We start from the raw sequence: 19,137 nt of genomic DNA, 5'->3' as shown, positions 1-19,137 counted from the left end.
CCAGTGCACGAAGCTCCCGTTAATACATGATCTCGATGAAATTAAAGATCTATTATATGCAGACTTATTCTACTTTACAAGAGGATATCTTTGAGACTCAACCTATGATATCTAGATCACATGACAACAAATCGTTATGCAAGGCTCCCCTTCAACTTTGACGGAAAAAAAAATTGCATTGTACATTCTTCACCACTCAACAATATCTCATGGGAAATGTCAAATTTTATTTTTCTTCCTTTCTCCCTTTTGGTATTCCTCTGAAAGAAACATATCCTAAAGGCACATCACATTTCAATTGCATTTACAAAACCATAGTTGACCAACTTCTGCAAGTGTCAATAGGTTGTGTTTGTGCTTGGGATGGCCCAAGCCTTTGATGGCCAAGGAGACTTCATGCCAGCCTGAACCAATTTGTTGAGCAAAACCCGAATTGGTTGAGGTCTAGCCCAACATGAGCCATCTCAATTGGTGCATATCCAAGCCATCATGCGTAGATTTTTGGAAAATAGTTAATTTTTTAAAAATATTTATAAAAACATATTAAAACATTATGAAAAATGATTAGAAATAAAAAATAATATTTTTATTAGATATTAAAGATAATTAATATTACTAATCTATACGGATTATAAAGTCAAGACTTTGGGTATGAGTTGGGTTGGGAGAATCATAAGTTTATGTAGGATTAATTTGGGATAAAGATTGGATCAATAGGGTCGATTAGGGTCATATAGGTAATAATTGATATTGATTTTGTCGAGTAGAACATGAATGTCTGACATAATTTTCTAAAGACTTATTGATTGAGCTCAATATAAAGAAATAAACATCCAAAACTAATAATTTTAGAGAAACAAACGAAAGAAAATATTTATGAAATCAAAATTATCGAATATCAACAAACTTTTAAATAGTCTCAACACCCAACGATGCAAAAGACGAAAAAAAATACACAAATATTTAACAAAGAAAAATACAAATGTAATATTAGAAAATATTCGCTATTAAAGTTACGGAATTCCCAAATATTAAACTTTTAGATTTTTCGGTATATTTATTTTTTATTTTACTCCTCCCATTAGTCACTATTTTACTCTTTTTCATTAGTCATTGTGTTAATAAAAAAAATATAAATGTAATATTAGATTTTAAAGGATATAATTATGATATTAATTTTTAAAAATAAATACTATTTTAATGTTACATAAATTTTAAAATTTATAATATTAATTTTTAAAATACAATGTCAAATTATTATTTTTAAATTTAATACCACAATATTTCAATCATATTTTGAATGCAACAAAGGGATAGAGATCTTCTAATCCAAGATCCTTGGATCAGTCTTAAATCCTTATCTATTCATTAGTAGGTAGATTGTACCTTATCCATAAATAGATGAGGTCCAATTCACCCTATTAATGAATTTATAGGGTCTTTTCTAGTTAAAAAAATTTTAAATTAAAGGATCTGGCCTACCAATATGTATTAGGAAAATTCTTTCCACTCCTAACGATCAGCCATATGACCTCATGATTTATCTTGTTGTATATAATTTAGGGATGGACGGTAAGGTACGAGGGTCAGTGCGATCAACTTTTTTACCGCAATTTGAATGCAACCTTTTGAAAAGTTGGAAACGTTAAGTACGCCCATTAAATTTAAAAGTCGATTGAAACAATAAGAGGTAAAACAGTTGATTCAAAGATTTTAAGAGGGTATTTCTAAAAATACATCAGGTTCAAAATGGAAGTTTTTCATAATTAATGAACTCAAAAAAAAAATCCAGCGCCGGCAAATGCCGCCGCCACCTACGTTCCAGCCCTCCATCGGCTCGGCCATCCACCGTCTCGCACGCGCTCTCCTCTCCGCCTCCAAACCCTCCCTCTCATGGAGTCCCGCTATTGAGCAACTTCTACGCTTCCGCCTCCTCCCAGCGGCGTCTCCCCTCACCCTTACCCCTCCCCTCGTCGCTGCCATAATCGACCCTTACCTCCTCCCCTACCATACCCTAGCGTCCGGCCTTTTCCACTGGGCAGCACAGCAACCCAACTTCTTTCACACCCCGGAGACCTACCACTCCCTCCTCAAGTCCCTCTCACTCTCCCGCCATCCTCACTTGGTCCGGTCTCTCCTCAAGACGGCGAAAAGCCACAACGTTCCTCTCCTTTCTTCTTCATATCACCTCGCCATCTCCTCGCTTTTGAAATATGGAAAGTCCATCGAGGCTTCCGAACTGATCGATTCAGCCACAGAGGAACTGCCTGCTTCCTTGTACAACTCCCTTCTTGCCGCACTGTCCTCGGATGGGCTTATTGATGTCGCAAGAAAGGTGTTCGGAAGAATGCTTAAGAGGAATATTATTGTTAATTATGTAAGTTTTGGTGTTTTTATAGGTAAAGTTTGTGACATGGAAGGATTAGATGGGGTTTTGGGTATGCTTGATGGGGCTAAAGAGATGGATTTCGGATTTAATGGCTCGGTTATTGCTTCTCTAATCATAAGTAGGCTCTGTCGGGCTGGGAAAATTGAGGATGCTTGCTGTGCACTGGAACAGCTTAGAAATAGAGGTTTCAAACCTGATTTTATTCCATACAGGATAGTTTCTGAAGGTTATATTCAAGCAGGTAGAGTAGAGGAAGCAGGGGGAATACTGAAGAAGAAGAGGAAGTATGGTGTTGCACCAAGAGAAAACGACTATAGAGAATTTATCCTTTCATCAATATCTGATGAAAGGATTCAGGAGGCTAAGGAATTGGGTGAAGCAATTGTTGGTGGACAGTTTCCAATTGACAATGATGTGCTCAATGTGTTGATAGGTTCAGTGTCATCTGCTGATCCTGAGTCTGCAATCTTGTTTTGCAACTACATGATTGGGAAGGACCAATTTCCTAGTCTTTCAATCTTGAGCAAATTGAGTAAGAATCTCTGTAGGAACCAGAAAAGTGATGAGATGTGGAATGTTTTTAAGGTCCTTATGGATAAAGGTTTTTTTTCTGGAATAGAGCAATATAATTTGATGGTTTCTTTCTTATGCAAGGCAGGAAGAGTGAGAGAAGCCTACAATGTGCTTAGGGAGATGAAGAAGAATGGTGTTTGTCCTGATATTTACTCTTACAACTCTCTTATGGAAGCTTGTTGCAGAGGGGACCTCTTGCGACCAGCTAAAAAGCTCTGGGATGAAATGTTTGCAAATGACTGTAGTGCTAATTTGCATACATACAACATTCTTATAAACAAGTTTTCTGAAGAAGGCAAAACTGAGGAGGCTAGGCATCTTTATTGTCATATGCTGGATAAAGGAATTGTACCAGACAGTGCTACATACATATCCCTTATCACCGTTTTATGCCGAGAAGATAGAATAGAAGATGCAATCGAGATATGCAAAAAGTCCATGCATCAGGATAAGACAATTGGCAATTCTGTGTTGAGAAATTTAGTGCTTTCCCTCTGCAAAGATGGTATATTCTTTCACTGAGGCCACCATTCATTTATCTTAAAAAATCATCTCTAATAGTCATTTAGTTACAGTTGCTACATGATAGTCTTTCTCAATGCTCGAACTTGGCTTGCTTTAATAATTTGATCCTAGAACATTTCTCTATGTTTCTTTTGTGTTCCTAAATCTCAATTTACTCCAATTGATTCCTCGAGCTGTAGAGAATTTTGGTAGTTTTGTTGTCAATTTATTATAGAAGTTTTGATAAGCACAAAGTGGCAATTGAATGTCATGTTAAAATTTGACTAACTGTCATGGCATCCCTAGTAATCTAAGTTGTTGCAAATGCTTCATAGAATTCAGAATTCAATTTTCTGAACATACGTAGCAAGAGCAATAGTTACAATATGTCATTTAAGTCTCAACAATGTGGGTATATCTCACCATCGAACTCTATGTAAAGTTGTATCACCAGTAATGTCTAGATCTTTTAAATTACTTCAAATTCTAAAGTTTTGATAGTATGAAATAGGATTTACTATAACCTCTCTCTACCCCTAATTTTTTAACCCTAATTGATTCAGCTTGTTACACTATACAGCCCATATTATTAGCCCTATCATTTTGTCATCTACTGAAGCTACAATTAATTGGTGTTGATATTAGTAATTCTTACATTATACCTATGAATAATGTCACACCATCCATCTTAGCATTCTTATAGTTGAGAAGGAAAATGTTATATTGTTATGCACTAAAGGAGAACTGTTACACTATATATAAGACAGTCACATAATTCCCGAACACTAGTATCCATAATTCCATACTATATGGGACTAAATTCATAACACTATCACAACCCTCTTAGATAAGAGAATTGATCCATTAACTTATTAGGCCCAACCAATGGCCTAAAATGCTTAAGCCTGATTTAATAGTAGTTAACACATCTAAATTTATAAAAAACCATCTAGTAGTCCACAACTCACTATGAGAGACTAAATTGGGGTGTCACATTAATAGTTATATCTTCTCAACGCAGAGTGTAGATATTATCTATGCCTAGCTTGTTACATAGAACAAAAGTCCCATGGACAGAAAAATTAAGAAAAAAAATGAAAAGATATTCAATTTAGATGATGCAAAGACAATATTGTGATAGTTGTTAGGACCGGTGGCACAACTATAATGGGAGGGACGAATAAGTGCGTGCCTGTGATTCAAACTCTTTTCAATGCTATTGCAAATGCAAGGCTTAAACACTTGTTGTCAGGCATGTTAATCAAGATCAAAGATATGCGACAGAGATAAATACAAATAAGCACACAACGCTAACCTAATGCTTTTAACGTGCTTTGAGCCTCCAGTCCCACTCCATGACCTACTAACTTTTTAGGCGAGTCATACTGTTCTTCTTTGGAGGTGGAGAAACCTCTTAATATACTCTCTTTACAAGACAAAAGAATAAAAGAGTACAAGAGAAGTTACTGAATGATTGTAAGAGATGAGCTTTGTTCCTAAGCATTTGGAACCAATGGCCTAAAATGCTTAAGCTCGAGTTAATAGTAGCTAACACATCTAAATTTATAAAAATCCTCTTGTAGTCCACAACTCACTATGTGAGACTAAATTGGGGTGTCACATTAATAATTCTAACACTTCTCAACGTAGAGTGTAGATATTATCTATGCCTAGCTTGTTACGTATAACAAAAGTACCATGGATAGAAAAATTGAGGAAAAAAAAGGTATTCAATTAAGATGATGCAAAGACAATAGTGTCCATTATTCTATTCCAATAACCTAATTAAGTTATACTCATTAAATTAACAACTAAACATGAATTCAGCTCAAAGAATTCATACAATTATTCATTAATTATGTGATACACATCCACCTAGAAAACTTGGAAATTCAAAACCTCGAAGAACCTAAAATTTAACCTGATGGAATAAAAAAAATCAATTTGGGCATTTTTCTTTTATAAATTCAGGTTTCTTCATAGATTTTTTTTTGTACTTCATATGCTATTTGGTTGGGTTGGATTTTTCTTAAAATTAAAACTAACTTGTGCCTTTGCTTACCTCTTCTTTGCCTAGCAATTGATCATTATCAAAGATGTTGGTAGCTGGTCTACCACCTTGCCTAATCCAAGCTTCATGTTTCAATTTTTCATCCGAATTTACACTGAGATAGTCCTCTATGTTTGAACTTACTTCCTCTTCTGAGATGAGAGCTAATGTATTACTAACCCTTCTACTCTATGGGACTTAATTGGGGCCCTTTATGTTTCCTAACTTAGCCTCACACCATGAGGCTTGTGGATGGTTAAAGAGGGTTCATAGATAAACTGAATAAATAGGTGACTTGGTCCATATTACTTATCCCGTTCCTTGCTTCCTTGATGCCTCCTTAGAGAGCCAGTTTAGCATGTTAGAATTAGTGTGGTAGGATTATGGCTTGGATTTGGGGATTTTATGTGAAGATTAGATTTAAGCCTTCAATATCTATTAATTCATTGTTTTGCAGCCCTTGCAATTAATTGAGTCTCATGGGGCATCTCCCCTTGATGTCTTAGGTGATATGGCTACTTTATCAATATAGTGATGTTTCGAACTTGGGGTGGGTTGTGGTTAGTGTCCCTTCTGCTCACTTAGTGGGTTGTGGTTAGTGTCCCTTCTGCTCACTTTAGTCATATTGTTGAGTCAGTTGCATTCGCTATGGTAAGTCATGCTATTCATTAAAGAATATCATCATAAATAATACACACAAGATGAATAAAAGCCAAAAATTGATGATGAAATTTGAAATCGAGCTACTTCAACTTTGAGGCAAAGAGGAAGATGTAGTGTCGATTCAAAATCTTCAACCTTCTTTTGGATTTGCTCTTGTTTTCTTTTTGTATTGTGTTTTTTGTAACGTGCTTTTCTTCCCCCATTCTCCAACGTGGTCATTCTTTTTGAATATATACATTTTACATCCATGTTTGTATTATTTACAAGTATCTTATGTGAGTTTGATGTAATAGTTAAAATGGATGATTATGGAAAGAGTTTCAGATATCATAGATATATTATTCAAATGATTATCGTGGAAAATATCATTTGTAGGTGAAAGAATGGATTGACAAAATATTTAGGAGAAAGAATTGATGGTTATAACATTGAGAAGTTTTTGGAGACATGTGTATTGTTGTGTCTACTTTAAGCACAGGTGGTAAGATGTTCTTGACCTTGACCCATGAATCAAACTTGAACTTTTGCAGCCCATGAATCATAACTCTTCCTATTAAGCTTTGTGGTAAAAGTCATAGGACAATGAAAGGTTCAATGAAGCAGTAGGTTGAACATGCAGTGATGTGGTTAAGGAACTTGACATGCTGAAATTTGGGCAACATAGTAGATAGGATAGTCAAAATCTCGAATGTGATGAAACTAGAATCGCTTCTTTTATTATTATTATTATTATTGAAGGGGAGCCTTGGCATAACGATAAAGTTGTTGCTTTGTGACCAAAATGTCACGGGTTCAAATCCTGGAAACATCCTCTTGTAAAAAGCAGGGTAAGACTGCGTACAATGGATCCTTCCCCGGGACCCTGCATAGCTGGAGCTTCGTGCACCGGACTGCCTTTTATTATTATTATTATTATTATTATTATTATTCAGGATCCACTGCTCTAAGTTGATCTAGGATTGGTCTCAAGACCGAAACTTAGTCTCGAGTGAAAGTGGGTTTTTAAGGCAGTCGACACTATCAATGTACCTAAGGAGACAACATGAATCTTTGTCCTTTGGCGTGAGAATGGTGGTGTAACAAGAGTCTGCATTGCAATAGTAGGGAGATCAATGTAGTTGAGATGGTGAGTTGGAGTCGTTTGATGGAGATTGATACACTGAGTTAGGTATCATAAGATGACTAATCACTTTGATACCATGTTATATATGTGTGTATATTCACAATCACACTATTATGTTTAAATCCTCATATATTATTTCAAAAGAGGTCCCTAACATTTCTCATCTCTGGAAGTTACTTTTATTTCCTTGAATGTTAGATAATAAAGGATTTCAATGACAACTTTATGTAGGATCGTAGATATGTGAAAAGGGTGAATCACGTGTATTTTAAAAATTATTTATTTATCGAACTTTTAAAAATAAAATACACAGTGGAAAATAGTTTAAGTAACGAACGAAACAGAAAATCGAAAATAAGGACACGAGCCTTTGGCGACTCCTACTCCAAGACCTAGGCCCCTTGGACCTATCGATGGGTAATTCACTAATATTCTCTACCGGTAAACTCTTGGTAAAGTAATCGAGTACAAAAAGAAGAATAGGAAAGTGTAACAACCCTACACTTCCTTAGCAATAAAGTAAATGACTTTAAATTAAATCATTACCAACACAAGGATGGAGAAGTCGTGAGCTTAGGTGTTGGAGTTGATTCGTCTGCAGCAGTAGGGTGAAGCAACGTTGTAGGATAGCAGCAAAACAAAGTTGTAGCCCAAACGATCGTGAATAAGCGTAGAAGTGTCGTAGAAAATTGATGTCTGAGGCTGCTGTTCGAAGCTCCTTTTATAGGCATTTCTGGGTGTTTGGACCAACCCCTGGTGCTTGGACTGAGACCTATCCGGTCCTGCTTTGTCGCTGAATTATCCACCTTTGGGTGTTTAGACCAACTCCGGACGCTTGGATCGCTAACGTGGTTGCACCTCGGCGAAGCTCTATCCGGTAGCCTCTATCCACTCCAGGGCGCCTGGACCAATCCCAGGCGCCTGGACGTTAACACATGATGGCCAATTAGAGTACACCAACTCATCTACATGAGTGGTTGGGTTCGAACTAACCTGAGCACCTGGACATACTCGGGCGCCTGGACCCTACCCGGGCGCTTGGAACCCCTTTTTCTAGTTTTCGCTTTCTTGCACCACAGAGTTAGCACAACAAGTATAATATGACAAAATAAATATTTTGACACACTTGGAACTGTTCGGTCTTGATTTTGGATTTCGTTGAAATCTTAGGTCGAACCAACGCTTACTGTTCTCTCAATTGGGAACGCACTTTCACTGGATTTCTCCTCTAGTTGCTTACTTGATCTTACTTGCCAAACAGCTGGTCCTCCAGACCTATTTGATCAGTGTCTGATCAACCTGATCAACTAAGACTTTCGTGCAACACCAAATTAGCACAATAGATATAAATATTAAGGTAAATCATTGGTAGCAGCTTTTAAGATTTGCTTGTCTCGATCGACAGGAAACCATTTGATCACACATTACCTAGGGTTTGCTTAGCTTCACTTACTAGGACTTTCTCCTCTAGCTTCACTCACTAGGGCCTAGCTTTACTTACTAGGGTTTCCATTGCTTGGCTTCCTTCATCAGGACTTCCCCTTTGCCTAACCTCTAGTTAGAACTAGTCACTTTATAGACTTCTCACCTGCCTAACTTCCAATTAGGACTTACCCTTGTTAGTCATCTAATCCTGACTAAACTTTTTTCTTCCAAAGATCAAGTCCTGCTCAGATCCACCCTTGGTCAAACCGACCAAACTTGGGTCCATTGTCAATCATTGAAACCTTGGAGGTTGATTGCACCAACACTTTCCTTTTGATAGGTCAGGATGAAGTATATTTGTGATATTCCTATTCTAGACACATTTTATTTGATAATTTTTTGGATTTTAAGTATCATTAAAAGTTTTACTTTTTATTGGCATTTGAAACACATCACACTATGGATGCCCTAGGCAGCTAATGGTTCACAATTTAATGAATATTCTACCTATTTGACAAATGGTTAAGAAATTATACATGGTTAAACTCTTCAAAACTTATCAATTGTATATAACCTTTTTTTATATTGATATGAACAACTTTCTGTGTCAGTTTGGATGTTCTTATTTTGACATGTTTGGGTTGGATATTGATATGAATACTTTATCCGTGTCAGCTAGATCCTTGTGAATAAGTACATGCATTGGTATAATATACTATTGCTCAAGATGCTTAGGATACATACCTGCTTGTACTGTAGTTGTTTACTTCAACTCGGTTGCATACTTTTTTCTTGATTCTTAAAGGTAAAGTGGCGTGGCACATCAAAACTTGTAATGGTTTCTTTGTTCCATTTCTTGTTGGGATGTTATATTTTACCCTATAGTTTCATACCATAAGATTCTTGTGGACTACTAGTTCCTAGTGGTTTTGCTTTATGAACTTATGCAGGTAAATATACGGCGGCATCTAGTCTAATACAAAGCCTTCCTTCAGAAGCCGAATGCACAGATTCTCATGTCATTCTTCTGAAAGGGTTGGCAGAGGCTGGTCTAGTTGAGATGTCTGTTGAGCACATAGGATGGGTACAAGCTAATGTTCATTCAAAATTTCAAGCAATACTGACAGACCTTATGGCATCTCTTTCAACTGCACCAAGTTTGGAGCCTGTCAAACAATTGCTTCAAGCAATGCATGCACGCGGATTTGTTTCCACAAACGATCCATGGATCAATGTATTGGAAAGTCATTCAACAGGAGACTAAGGAGTTTCCCACTGTATTGACTATGTTCCAAAGGTCAGAAAAGGTAAGTTATGAACCTAGAATGTTATGCTAGTACACTAAATTGATCGTCTTTCTTCTGATTTGGCTCTTCTGATAGATGTCTATCCATAGAGGACAGTTTTAGATACATGCCCCTTGATTTTCTTTTTTCTCAATTTGAAGGAACTTTCTCCCTGATAAACTCCTGGTGTTCCAAATCCAGAATCCCATGTTACTTTCAGGGCGTTTTTTCAATGTGAGGAAACTAACAATCCACTCCATTGATCAAGCTCCACATAGTATGGACTGCCATTGAGACAAGCTGGCTTCTGTCAATATGGTACATGTCTAATTTATCTCAAGAAAAAAGTATGACAAATTTTCTTTTTGTCAGAAATTGTTATTTGCCATTGTTTTTGTAATCATAAAAGTATATTCGTTAAACATTTAAGCAAGAGTTGAAATATATATCTAATTAAAATTCGTTAAATATTTATTCACAAGTTGATATTATGGTTCTTGCAGTCCATTCCTTGATTATTTAGTTCTGGTAGCCAAACAAAATCGATTATACTGTTTCAACTTTTAGTCTGATTCGCTTATTGTTGGCTTGTCTCATCACCCATCCACAAATTATTTCTTTTTTTTTTAAAAGAATCTGTTGATTACTGAGATCAACAATCAAACACTGCCACTTTCAGTTGCAAGTAGGATCTGAGAATGCTGACGGTCAAAATGGATCTCCATGTGTATTTACTTGATTTACCCTAGCGGCCGTTCTCTTGGATGGGTCTAGTGGCTAGCGCATGAGGTGTTGCCACAATGAGGTCTGAGGTTCGAATCTCGGCAAAGCCGAGGTAAATACCTCCCTTATGTGCTAGTCATTATTCCAAAGGTTAGTAGCCGTCCGTGATTTACCTCCTCCGTGTTGGTCCTGGGACGGGTTGGCGGGGACACTGGGGACGAACGTATTCGCCTCTTGCCACAATTGATTTACCTTAGTGGCCGGTGGAAATTTTTTGTAAGACTAGACCGGTTGCCTCAAATTCAACGTTACTTAACCTGATTATTTTTTTTTTCAGTTGCAAGCATAGGTAAAAAGATTGAATAATTATGTCAGACCCGGCTTCTGATTGCAAAACTATGTTGTAATTTTGATCAACACAGATCTCGATCCAACTATCACATTGTTCCATTGATGACAATGTTGAGGGTAAAAATCATGTAGAGCCTTTTTCAAACTAAAGATAACAGAAAGAAATTCCAAGACTGAGCAAATTGAGAAGACAAGAAACGAAGATAGTTGTCGCAAATGCAAGATTTACATGGTTTGTAACGATAGGTAGTGGTGTCCAAGGCGGATGAGAAAGATCCGGTAATTAATAATCCAAGCTAGAGACAACTTCAACAACAATACTTTAAATAAACTCAATCGAATAAATACTCAACTCAATGGGATTGAAAATCGATAGAACTGAAAACCACATCTCCTTGCAAAACCACAAGGAGATGCTCAAGAGCAACCTCTATTTTTTCCTTCTCCCGAAAAACTCTCACAAGATGAGAACATGAAGAAAGCCCTCCAAGCATCTTAGGTCGGGGCTACACTTTCACCCCTATCTTTGGGAAGAATATTTTTATACATACCATCACTTAACATGTGAGAAAATGACCCTAGCATGGGTTCTCAAAGGAGGAATATCAAGATGACAGAAATGCAATAGAGAATATTTGAGATACCATAGGAATGATAACAGTATATCCTTTTGAATCTCTACTTCAGAAAGTAATGATATGTTGGTGTACAATGCTAATTTTCTTTCTTCTATGTTGGCATATACAATGCTAATTTACAGTAAAATTCAGGCAATTTTCAGTTTGTATTAACATCATGCTTTAGTATCGACATCCTCTCTATTATTCAGCTCTTTGAATATCCTGTTGCAAATCCTGCAGAACTGCAAGAAAAATCCAGGCATGATTGTTTTATAAGCTAAAGTAATGCGAGACATTGAACGAATGCGAATTACCCAATTGCCAATACATCCAATTACCTTCTGCTTGATCACCCCTCCCCACTGCATAAGGAAAATCTAGACTTTCAGTGAATCTTCTAGCTGGGCAGCTCTCTTTAGAAGGAATCTGTATTCATGACTTCTTGACCACTCATCGATTTCACGAGCACGCAGAACAGGCAAAGGGTGGGATAACTGCCTTGTTTGTGCATTCCTGGAAGCAAGGCAATGAACCATGAAGTCCAACACAATTTCATAATAAGAATTTATACTGCTATAAATTTTAAGGTCTAAATTATCTGTGATCAGTTTTCATGGCATAGTTGGTGTTAACACCTACCACTGCTGATGAGTGTCACAAGGAGAGAAACAAACCTAATATACCACCCAATGGGACTTGAAGAAGCCTTGTCATATGAGCGAGCTTGCTCCAAGAAAGCATCTACGCTTAGCTGGTCAGAAAGAGATGGGCAACCTCCGGCCAGTTTCATCAAGACAGATATGACCACCTCTTGATAGTACAGCAGTAGTACAGATAATTAGAAATTGCCAAATACATCATAGGAAGGGCAAATAAGAAATGTGAATACAAGAGAATATGTTTAGGAAGAGACATCTATCACTTTACATTATTATCACAAAGATCTTTACATATGTTGAGGACCAAATTGTAATAAGCTAGGGCTCAATTGTTAATATTCCAAAATGATGTAATCTAAACAGAACAAGAATAGAAATCTATCTGAAGGTAGAAAGGACTATCTAGAAAAATAAGTCTAATAATTTTTCCCTACTTGGACATGGTAGCAAAGCCACATCCCTTGCGTTAAGTACTCCTTCCTCAATCCGCTTGCTGTAGAGTGTTCATCCTAGTTATTCACCTGAAGAATGTAATTGCTTGAGTCAATAATACTCTTTTCTTAATCTGTTCTAGATTAGGTTCAGATCCAGTTCTTCTATTCTCAGTATTCTAATTTCGATGAGGCACTTCCAGCGAGATGCTGGCGACAATTCTTTCCTAATAGTAGTTCTGGACTCATTGCAATCTGCATCCTTCTTGATCTTCAGGAACCCTTCATTGTGAACCTGCTCAAGAATCTCTCTACAGATTCGGAATATTGTTTCAGTGTTTCAGCATTTTTTTTTCTGTCAGATTGCTACTGAAAATTTCATTTTGGAGATTTTTTGCTTCTTCCCTCACTAGTTCTGGAGATTTATGCAGACTTTATTTCCACCTCGCTCCAGAGTCTTTGCTTCGAAGATTTCTGCTTCTTTGCTGATCAGTTCAGGCTTTTTTTGTGTTCCAGATGGCTTTTTCTCTGCCAGTTGCTCTAACAAATACGTTGTTCTATTTTTTGGATTTCCTGTTTCCTCTATAAATCCAATCTGTTTGCTGTTTTACCTGCAGCCCTTGATTTTCCAGAAATCCTTCGTATTTGCAACAGTTATGTTCTATGCCGATTTTTGGAGATTGTCACTTTGGTCAACAATGGTTCATCTAAAAATATTTGTGATGGTATTCTTAGTAGTAAGCCCTTCACTACGACATCCAAGGTTAAATGTATCCATTATGGAGTATCAAGCACTTTCTTAAGTGGAAAATCTCCTAGAGTACAGTATGTCAGTCTGGGTCACACTATTGGCCCATGAAAATGATCCTATTGCCAGCATGATTCTTGTCTGTAAACCAATCAGTTGGATTTTAGATTGAACACATATCCAATATTTTCTCTATTCTTTTAAAATTTATGAGTGTATATCTCAACTTATTCATGTCATTCTCAATGATGGATCACTCTCTGGTCAGGCTACTTTACACAGTTGGTGCTCCTTTATTTAGTTCTGTACATAAATTCTATTTGAATCTATTTGCAAAATTGTTCAATAACATATGCTATTTCATGGACTAAAAGGATACTTGCTAGTTGCTATAGGTAGGACTTTTGAGAATTTATCATTTGATTTTGATTGCCGATTCATCTGCTTCGGTAGTTGATCCCTCTCCATTTCAAATCTATCATCGCATAGAAGATTCTAGTCTCCAGAATTCACAAAAGATTGTTAATAGTCTTTCTACACTTACAGAATCTTGAATATGAACCCGATCGTTTGAAGGAGACATTTTCCTCCTAGTATGTATAAATTTGCTTTGTAACTTTTTTCCTTATCATTTTGATATTTGTTGTCTAACTCATGTCTGTTCAGAGTTTAATTTAAATATTGTTATCTTTATAGATGATGACTACTATGGACTTTCTTATTGAAGAAACGTTCTGAAATTATATTCTACATTAGAACTCAATTTGGAATGTTTACTAAAACACTAGAAATGGCAATGCTAATGAATATTTTTCTCATATTTTCAATCCTTCCTATATCTAGTCAAAGTACCCTTCATCGATTCAGGTCCTTATACATCTGAAATATCGTTTTGCTGAGAGGAAAAGCAGGTAATTGGTTGCGATAACTTGTACATTAATACATCATAAGTGAGTTCCTAAGGAATGGTGTAATTGCCATTATATGCTACCTTATAGATCACATGTCTTCTTCAGCTCTTCATGCTTAAATTCCCTTTAGAACTCTTTTCCCTCATGCTGACGTTTATTTATTTCACATGTGTTTAGGTATATTTGTTTTATTTATGCTTTATCCTCCGGTATAAACAAATTATCTCCTAGATCTATCAAGTGTATTTATGTTAGATTACTTTGTAGACATAGGAATATCAATGCTACTCTAGTATTCTCTTGAGTTGCAACATGCCTTTATTTATGCAAATGTAACTTTCTCTGAGTTGACTCCCTCCCTCTCGGTCATATCATCTTCTTAATTGTGTTGTAAAGGTTGTTCGTTCTCCTACTATAATTCTTTCTGTCCCTACACCATTTTCTAATCCACCATGTTCCCCTACAAAGATTCCAGCTTTACACAATGACTACTAGCAGCAGTGCTAGCAACACTGAGAACTTATAGCTGGAAATAGATTGTTATATCCTTCAAATGAATCCAAGAACTCAAAAATACCTTTGGATCTTGTGCGACGAGGAGAGCTGCCCTATCACAAGTTAGCTCAGCCGCACGGAGCCATCTAAACAGTTGCTCTTCCAAGCTCTGGGCGATCATCGCACCAAGCCCTGGATATATCATGTCTCCCTTAGCTTGGATGTCCATGATTAATAAAAAATTCAAGGCATCACAAAACATACCAGGGACAGAGTAAGCTCCGAGGGTAATTATGTTTGCAAATGTAAGCCACACACCATGGTCACATTTCAAGTGTCCCAGTTCATGAGCCAGAACAGCCTGGTTAAAGGTAAAGGCCAACGAGGAAGTAAATTATTGGATCAAGGGATGAAAATACTTTTCGAAGTAAATACAAAGTAGAAACTATACAGCTACTGCATGCTATCTTAGCAAAGATACAAGACAATTCATTAATATTTTTGCAACTTAATAAAATAGGAGAAAGATAAGAGAGTGTAAAGGACACAGAGAATGACCAAAGCACCAAAAGATGACAAGGTCAACATGTTTTCCTACTATCTAGACATTCAAAATGCACTCTGGGAATGATTCTCGTAAAGATAGTGAAAGAAGGGATGGAACAGAGTGCTAGAGATCTTAACCTCAAGTTCAAATGTAATTTTGTAAAGAATTAGGATAACACAGAAAACTTATACCTGTAATTCTCTTCTGCTAAGAAGCTCCACGAGACTTGTGTGGACAACTATAAAAGGCTTCCTGCCACTGACTGCCAAAGTGTATGCATTTGGAACAGGATTTTGGCGAACATAAAGATCAGGAGCATCTGTATTTAGTACTTTGGCTGCCTCAACCATCAACTTATGCAGGTCAGGGAGCTATAAAAAAGGAATAAAATTGAGATTTGGAGAGTTTTATTTGTTAATTAAGATCTTTCTTTGTATTTTTAGCCTAGTTTCACTACTACGTGAAGGGAGTTTTGAGATATTGCTGAAGTGAAGTGTTATGCTGTAACATAACATAAGCAAAATAAATAAATAAATAACAAATACCCAGCCTTAATGTGTATCACTTAATATTCTTCAAAGTGCATGCATTATAATCAACACTTTCATTGAAGCATGGCTTGATGATTTTTTAAGTAGTTGCTCTTTGACTTGAAAATCAATAGTTTGTGATTGTTGGTGCTCTAGATCAGATATTAAGTCCATGCCAACATCAACCTGTTTTTCAGAAACAAGAACTGACGTTCCTATGTTCTCAAGAAGCATAACTTGCTCTGTAACTGGTCCTGCAACAATCAAGAACAAATAGTCATTCTGATATACAAAAGGAACAAAGTCATCCTTTTGTTGTATATTTGAGGCTTTAATTATATGTTCAGTTGGTTGTTGGCCTCAAGTTATCTTTAAAAACAAATCACAGAAACATATAGCATAATATGCAACAAGAAAATCACATCATCTTGACAAATATGCAATTTAATTATGGACTTATATTGCATTGAACAGTGTTTATGAACTGATATGCTTCGTTCATCGTCCGTTCAAACCTCTAAATGATGTGTGTCTATACCTAACAATGCTTTGCCAAGTTCATTCAGCCCAGGAATTGTCCTCAGCAACAAAGTGTTCTGGACACAAGCATAAACAACAAAATTACTCATCGAACAAAAACTTATTTTTGATATGTAAAATAGCCAATTAAATATCGAACCAACAAGTGGGAAGCAAAAATTACTAACTTCGCCAGGGTTGAAGCAAAAAAGAAATAGAACCTCTAATCGTCAAAAAAAAAAAAAAAAAAAAACCGAAAGTTTCACCAGATTCACGCGCCCAGCTGAAGGAAATCACCGAATACAACTGGGAACGTGCAGACTTAGCCTAAGGTATTGGAAAATATCCGACCTGCTTATCGAGAGGGTGCCTGAAATCATCGGCGTCGAGGTCTCGGAAGACGGCCCGGGAAACCACAGCGAGAACCCTCGATCTTCGCCTCTCCGCCTGCGGCGCAATTATAAGGCCAATCGAGCCCCATCGCCTTCGTGGCTTCGAACCCCAACCGGAGATCGGAAAAGATAGTTTCGAGGAGACGACGCAGGCGGAGCAGGCGGAGCAGGAGAGCAGCGAAGCCATTTGCGTTTCCCACCGCGGACGATCGATTCGCAAGTTAAACGAACAGAGCGACAAATTTGATCATATGCCCTTATTAGTATCATTATTACAATTTCCTAAGTTTCTTCGCACATAGAAGAAAATATAGAATATCAAGGGTGCATTTACTAAAATCCATAGGTACGTACGAGACTGGTAAAAACCACACAGCCATAAAAATTCATCAAGAAAGGCCGTTTGATTAAGATCCAACGGCGTCAGACGGTGCACGAAGAGGGGACGCAGCAGGCTCTGTATGTGGTGAAGACTTGCCTCCATTTCTCTCTCATTGACAAAAGATCTAAATTTTCACAATAAATTTTTTTTTCTTTCTAAAACGTTAAACATTAAAAAAAAAAAATCAAAGACAGAGAGCTGCAAATTTACTGACCATAGATGTTTCTTCAGTTTCTCGTCTTCCCTGATCCATTAAAAGATGCAGTAACTGATATCTGCAATTAAAGTTGCACTCTTAATTCTCAACAGTACATCTACTACATTTCTTGCTCTTCACACTGCCATTAGTTAATTAATTAATTGTCATTCTGAGTAACTGCCATTGCTTAATTGATTTACAAAGCCTTAATTAACTAATTACACCGCGTATTGAATGTACGCACGCATGTGTTTATATCAAGTTCTGCGGCCAGTACCCCAATCTTCGAGGTGCACGGACATGGGGGACGACCTGTTTCATCAGCACCCAGATTTCCTACAGTTTATTCACCCATTCGATGGAACAGCGACCGGTTTTGCTCGTTTTGGTTTTGACGGCTCGTTTCCATTCACTGAAACGGACAACCTTCTGCAAGTCCCAATGGTTTTTCCAAATGAGCTCGCCATCGTCGTCAGCAGTAAGCCTGGGATGGAGGTCGAGACGATGATGAAGAACAAGTCGACGAGGAGGGTTAGTGGAAAAGTACAGAAGAAGAGCAAGGGGAAGAAAGGCCAATGGACAGCTGAAGAAGACAGGCATTGTTAATTACTTACTCTGTTTCCTCTGTTTCCAACTTTGAGCTCTCAAGAACATAAAGATTATTGATGATTTGATGTGGGTGTGTTATCGTACAGATTGTTGATGAGTCTGGTGGAGAAGCATGGACTGACGAAGTGGGCTCAGATTGCAAAGTTGATGCGAGGAAGGATCGGGAAGCAATGCAGAGAGAGGTGGAACAACCATCTCAGGCCTAATATCAAGGTTAAATTGTTCTTAACGATGAACTAATTAACGATGAAAGGGGATTGAATTTTATTTTATTTTGTCTTTGTTTATGTTTTTTTGATTTGACTCTTCGAAGACGCAGTGCAGAAGGAGACGTGGAGCGAGGAAGAGGACAAGATTCTGATCGAGGTGCATTCGGAGGTTGGCAACAAATGGGCAGAGATCGCGAAGAGGCTCCCCGGCCGGACGGAGAACTCCATCAAGAACCACTGGAACGCCACCAAGCGGAGGCACTTCGCCCCGCGATGCCGCCGGCGGCCCGCCAGGAGCATGAGCAACCCCAACTCCGGCGTCCTCCTACAGACCTACATCCAAGGCCTGATGGCCACGGCCGCCCGGCCGCCACCAACCTCGGCCGAGAACTCCTATCCCAGCGCCCCCTGCGTTCTTTCCCGAAACGCTGCAGCCGCAGACGACGACGACGACTTCAGCGACTGGACCAGCCTTCTGTTTGACGACGGCGGCAAGGCGGAGGAGGAGCAGGAGAAGATCATGAAGGTGGGAGCAGATGACGGTGCCGGGTACCTCTTCGATTGCCCGCAGTGGGAGGAGATGGGGGAGGCGGCTCAGCTGTGCTGGGAGGACGACGGCCAACCGGAGGTGGAGCTGATGGAGATGATCTCCCGTTGCCATAATTGATCTCTAATTACAAATAATCCAATAATCACACACACAATAATAATTACAGTTTAATTAGACAAAAAAAAAATTCAAAAGACTTCGTTTTTTTAGAATAAAAAAGTTTCATTTATTTATATATTATTTTCATAA

General features: G+C 37.7%; 3 protein-coding genes across 4 annotated transcripts; 2 read left to right on the top strand and 1 right to left on the bottom strand.

The window, feature by feature from the left end:
- The first annotated feature begins 1,757 nt into the window (after nucleotides 1–1,757).
- LOC121976019 (pentatricopeptide repeat-containing protein At5g14080-like) lies at nucleotides 1,758–13,694 on the top strand. Of its 2 annotated transcripts, XR_006110496.1 has the most exons (4): nucleotides 1,758–3,467; nucleotides 9,678–10,034; nucleotides 10,175–10,331; nucleotides 13,415–13,694. XR_006110496.1 is itself a non-coding variant. In XM_042527994.1 (3 exons), the coding sequence occupies exons 1-2, from the start codon at nucleotides 1,802–1,804 to the stop codon at nucleotides 9,989–9,991; spliced, it is 1,980 nt and encodes a 659-aa protein (XP_042383928.1). In that variant the 5' UTR covers nucleotides 1,758–1,801; the 3' UTR covers nucleotides 9,992–10,034; nucleotides 10,175–10,487. The 2 variants fall into 2 exon arrangements, 1 of the variants encoding a protein (XP_042383928.1); XM_042527994.1 differs by lacking the exon at nucleotides 13,415–13,694 and having other exon boundaries at nucleotides 10,175–10,487.
- LOC121976020 lies at nucleotides 11,699–17,151 on the bottom strand. The gene is made up of 9 exons (XM_042527995.1): nucleotides 16,899–17,151; nucleotides 16,567–16,624; nucleotides 16,215–16,282; nucleotides 15,690–15,869; nucleotides 15,216–15,312; nucleotides 15,034–15,143; nucleotides 12,382–12,515; nucleotides 12,046–12,220; nucleotides 11,699–11,949 (listed from the first exon to the last, which is right to left on the bottom strand). Exons 1-8 carry the CDS (start codon nucleotides 17,124–17,126, stop codon nucleotides 12,085–12,087), a joined length of 1,011 nt encoding a protein of 336 aa, XP_042383929.1. The 5' UTR covers nucleotides 17,127–17,151; the 3' UTR covers nucleotides 11,699–11,949; nucleotides 12,046–12,084.
- Nucleotides 17,152–17,621: 470 nt separating this feature from the next.
- On the top strand, nucleotides 17,622–19,005 carry LOC121978524 (transcription factor MYB118-like). The gene is made up of 2 exons (XM_042530860.1): nucleotides 17,622–18,342; nucleotides 18,454–19,005. Exons 1-2 carry the CDS (start codon nucleotides 18,223–18,225, stop codon nucleotides 19,003–19,005), a joined length of 672 nt encoding a protein of 223 aa, XP_042386794.1. The 5' UTR covers nucleotides 17,622–18,222.
- The last annotated feature ends 132 nt before the right edge of the window (nucleotides 19,006–19,137 follow it).

This window comes from Zingiber officinale, chromosome 4B, assembly GCF_018446385.1.
Source record: "Zingiber officinale cultivar Zhangliang chromosome 4B, Zo_v1.1, whole genome shotgun sequence".
Taxonomy (NCBI): domain Eukaryota; kingdom Viridiplantae; phylum Streptophyta; class Magnoliopsida; order Zingiberales; family Zingiberaceae; genus Zingiber; species Zingiber officinale.
The sequence above is the reverse complement of the archived record's forward strand: the minus strand, read 5'-3'. Positions and strand labels throughout refer to the sequence as shown.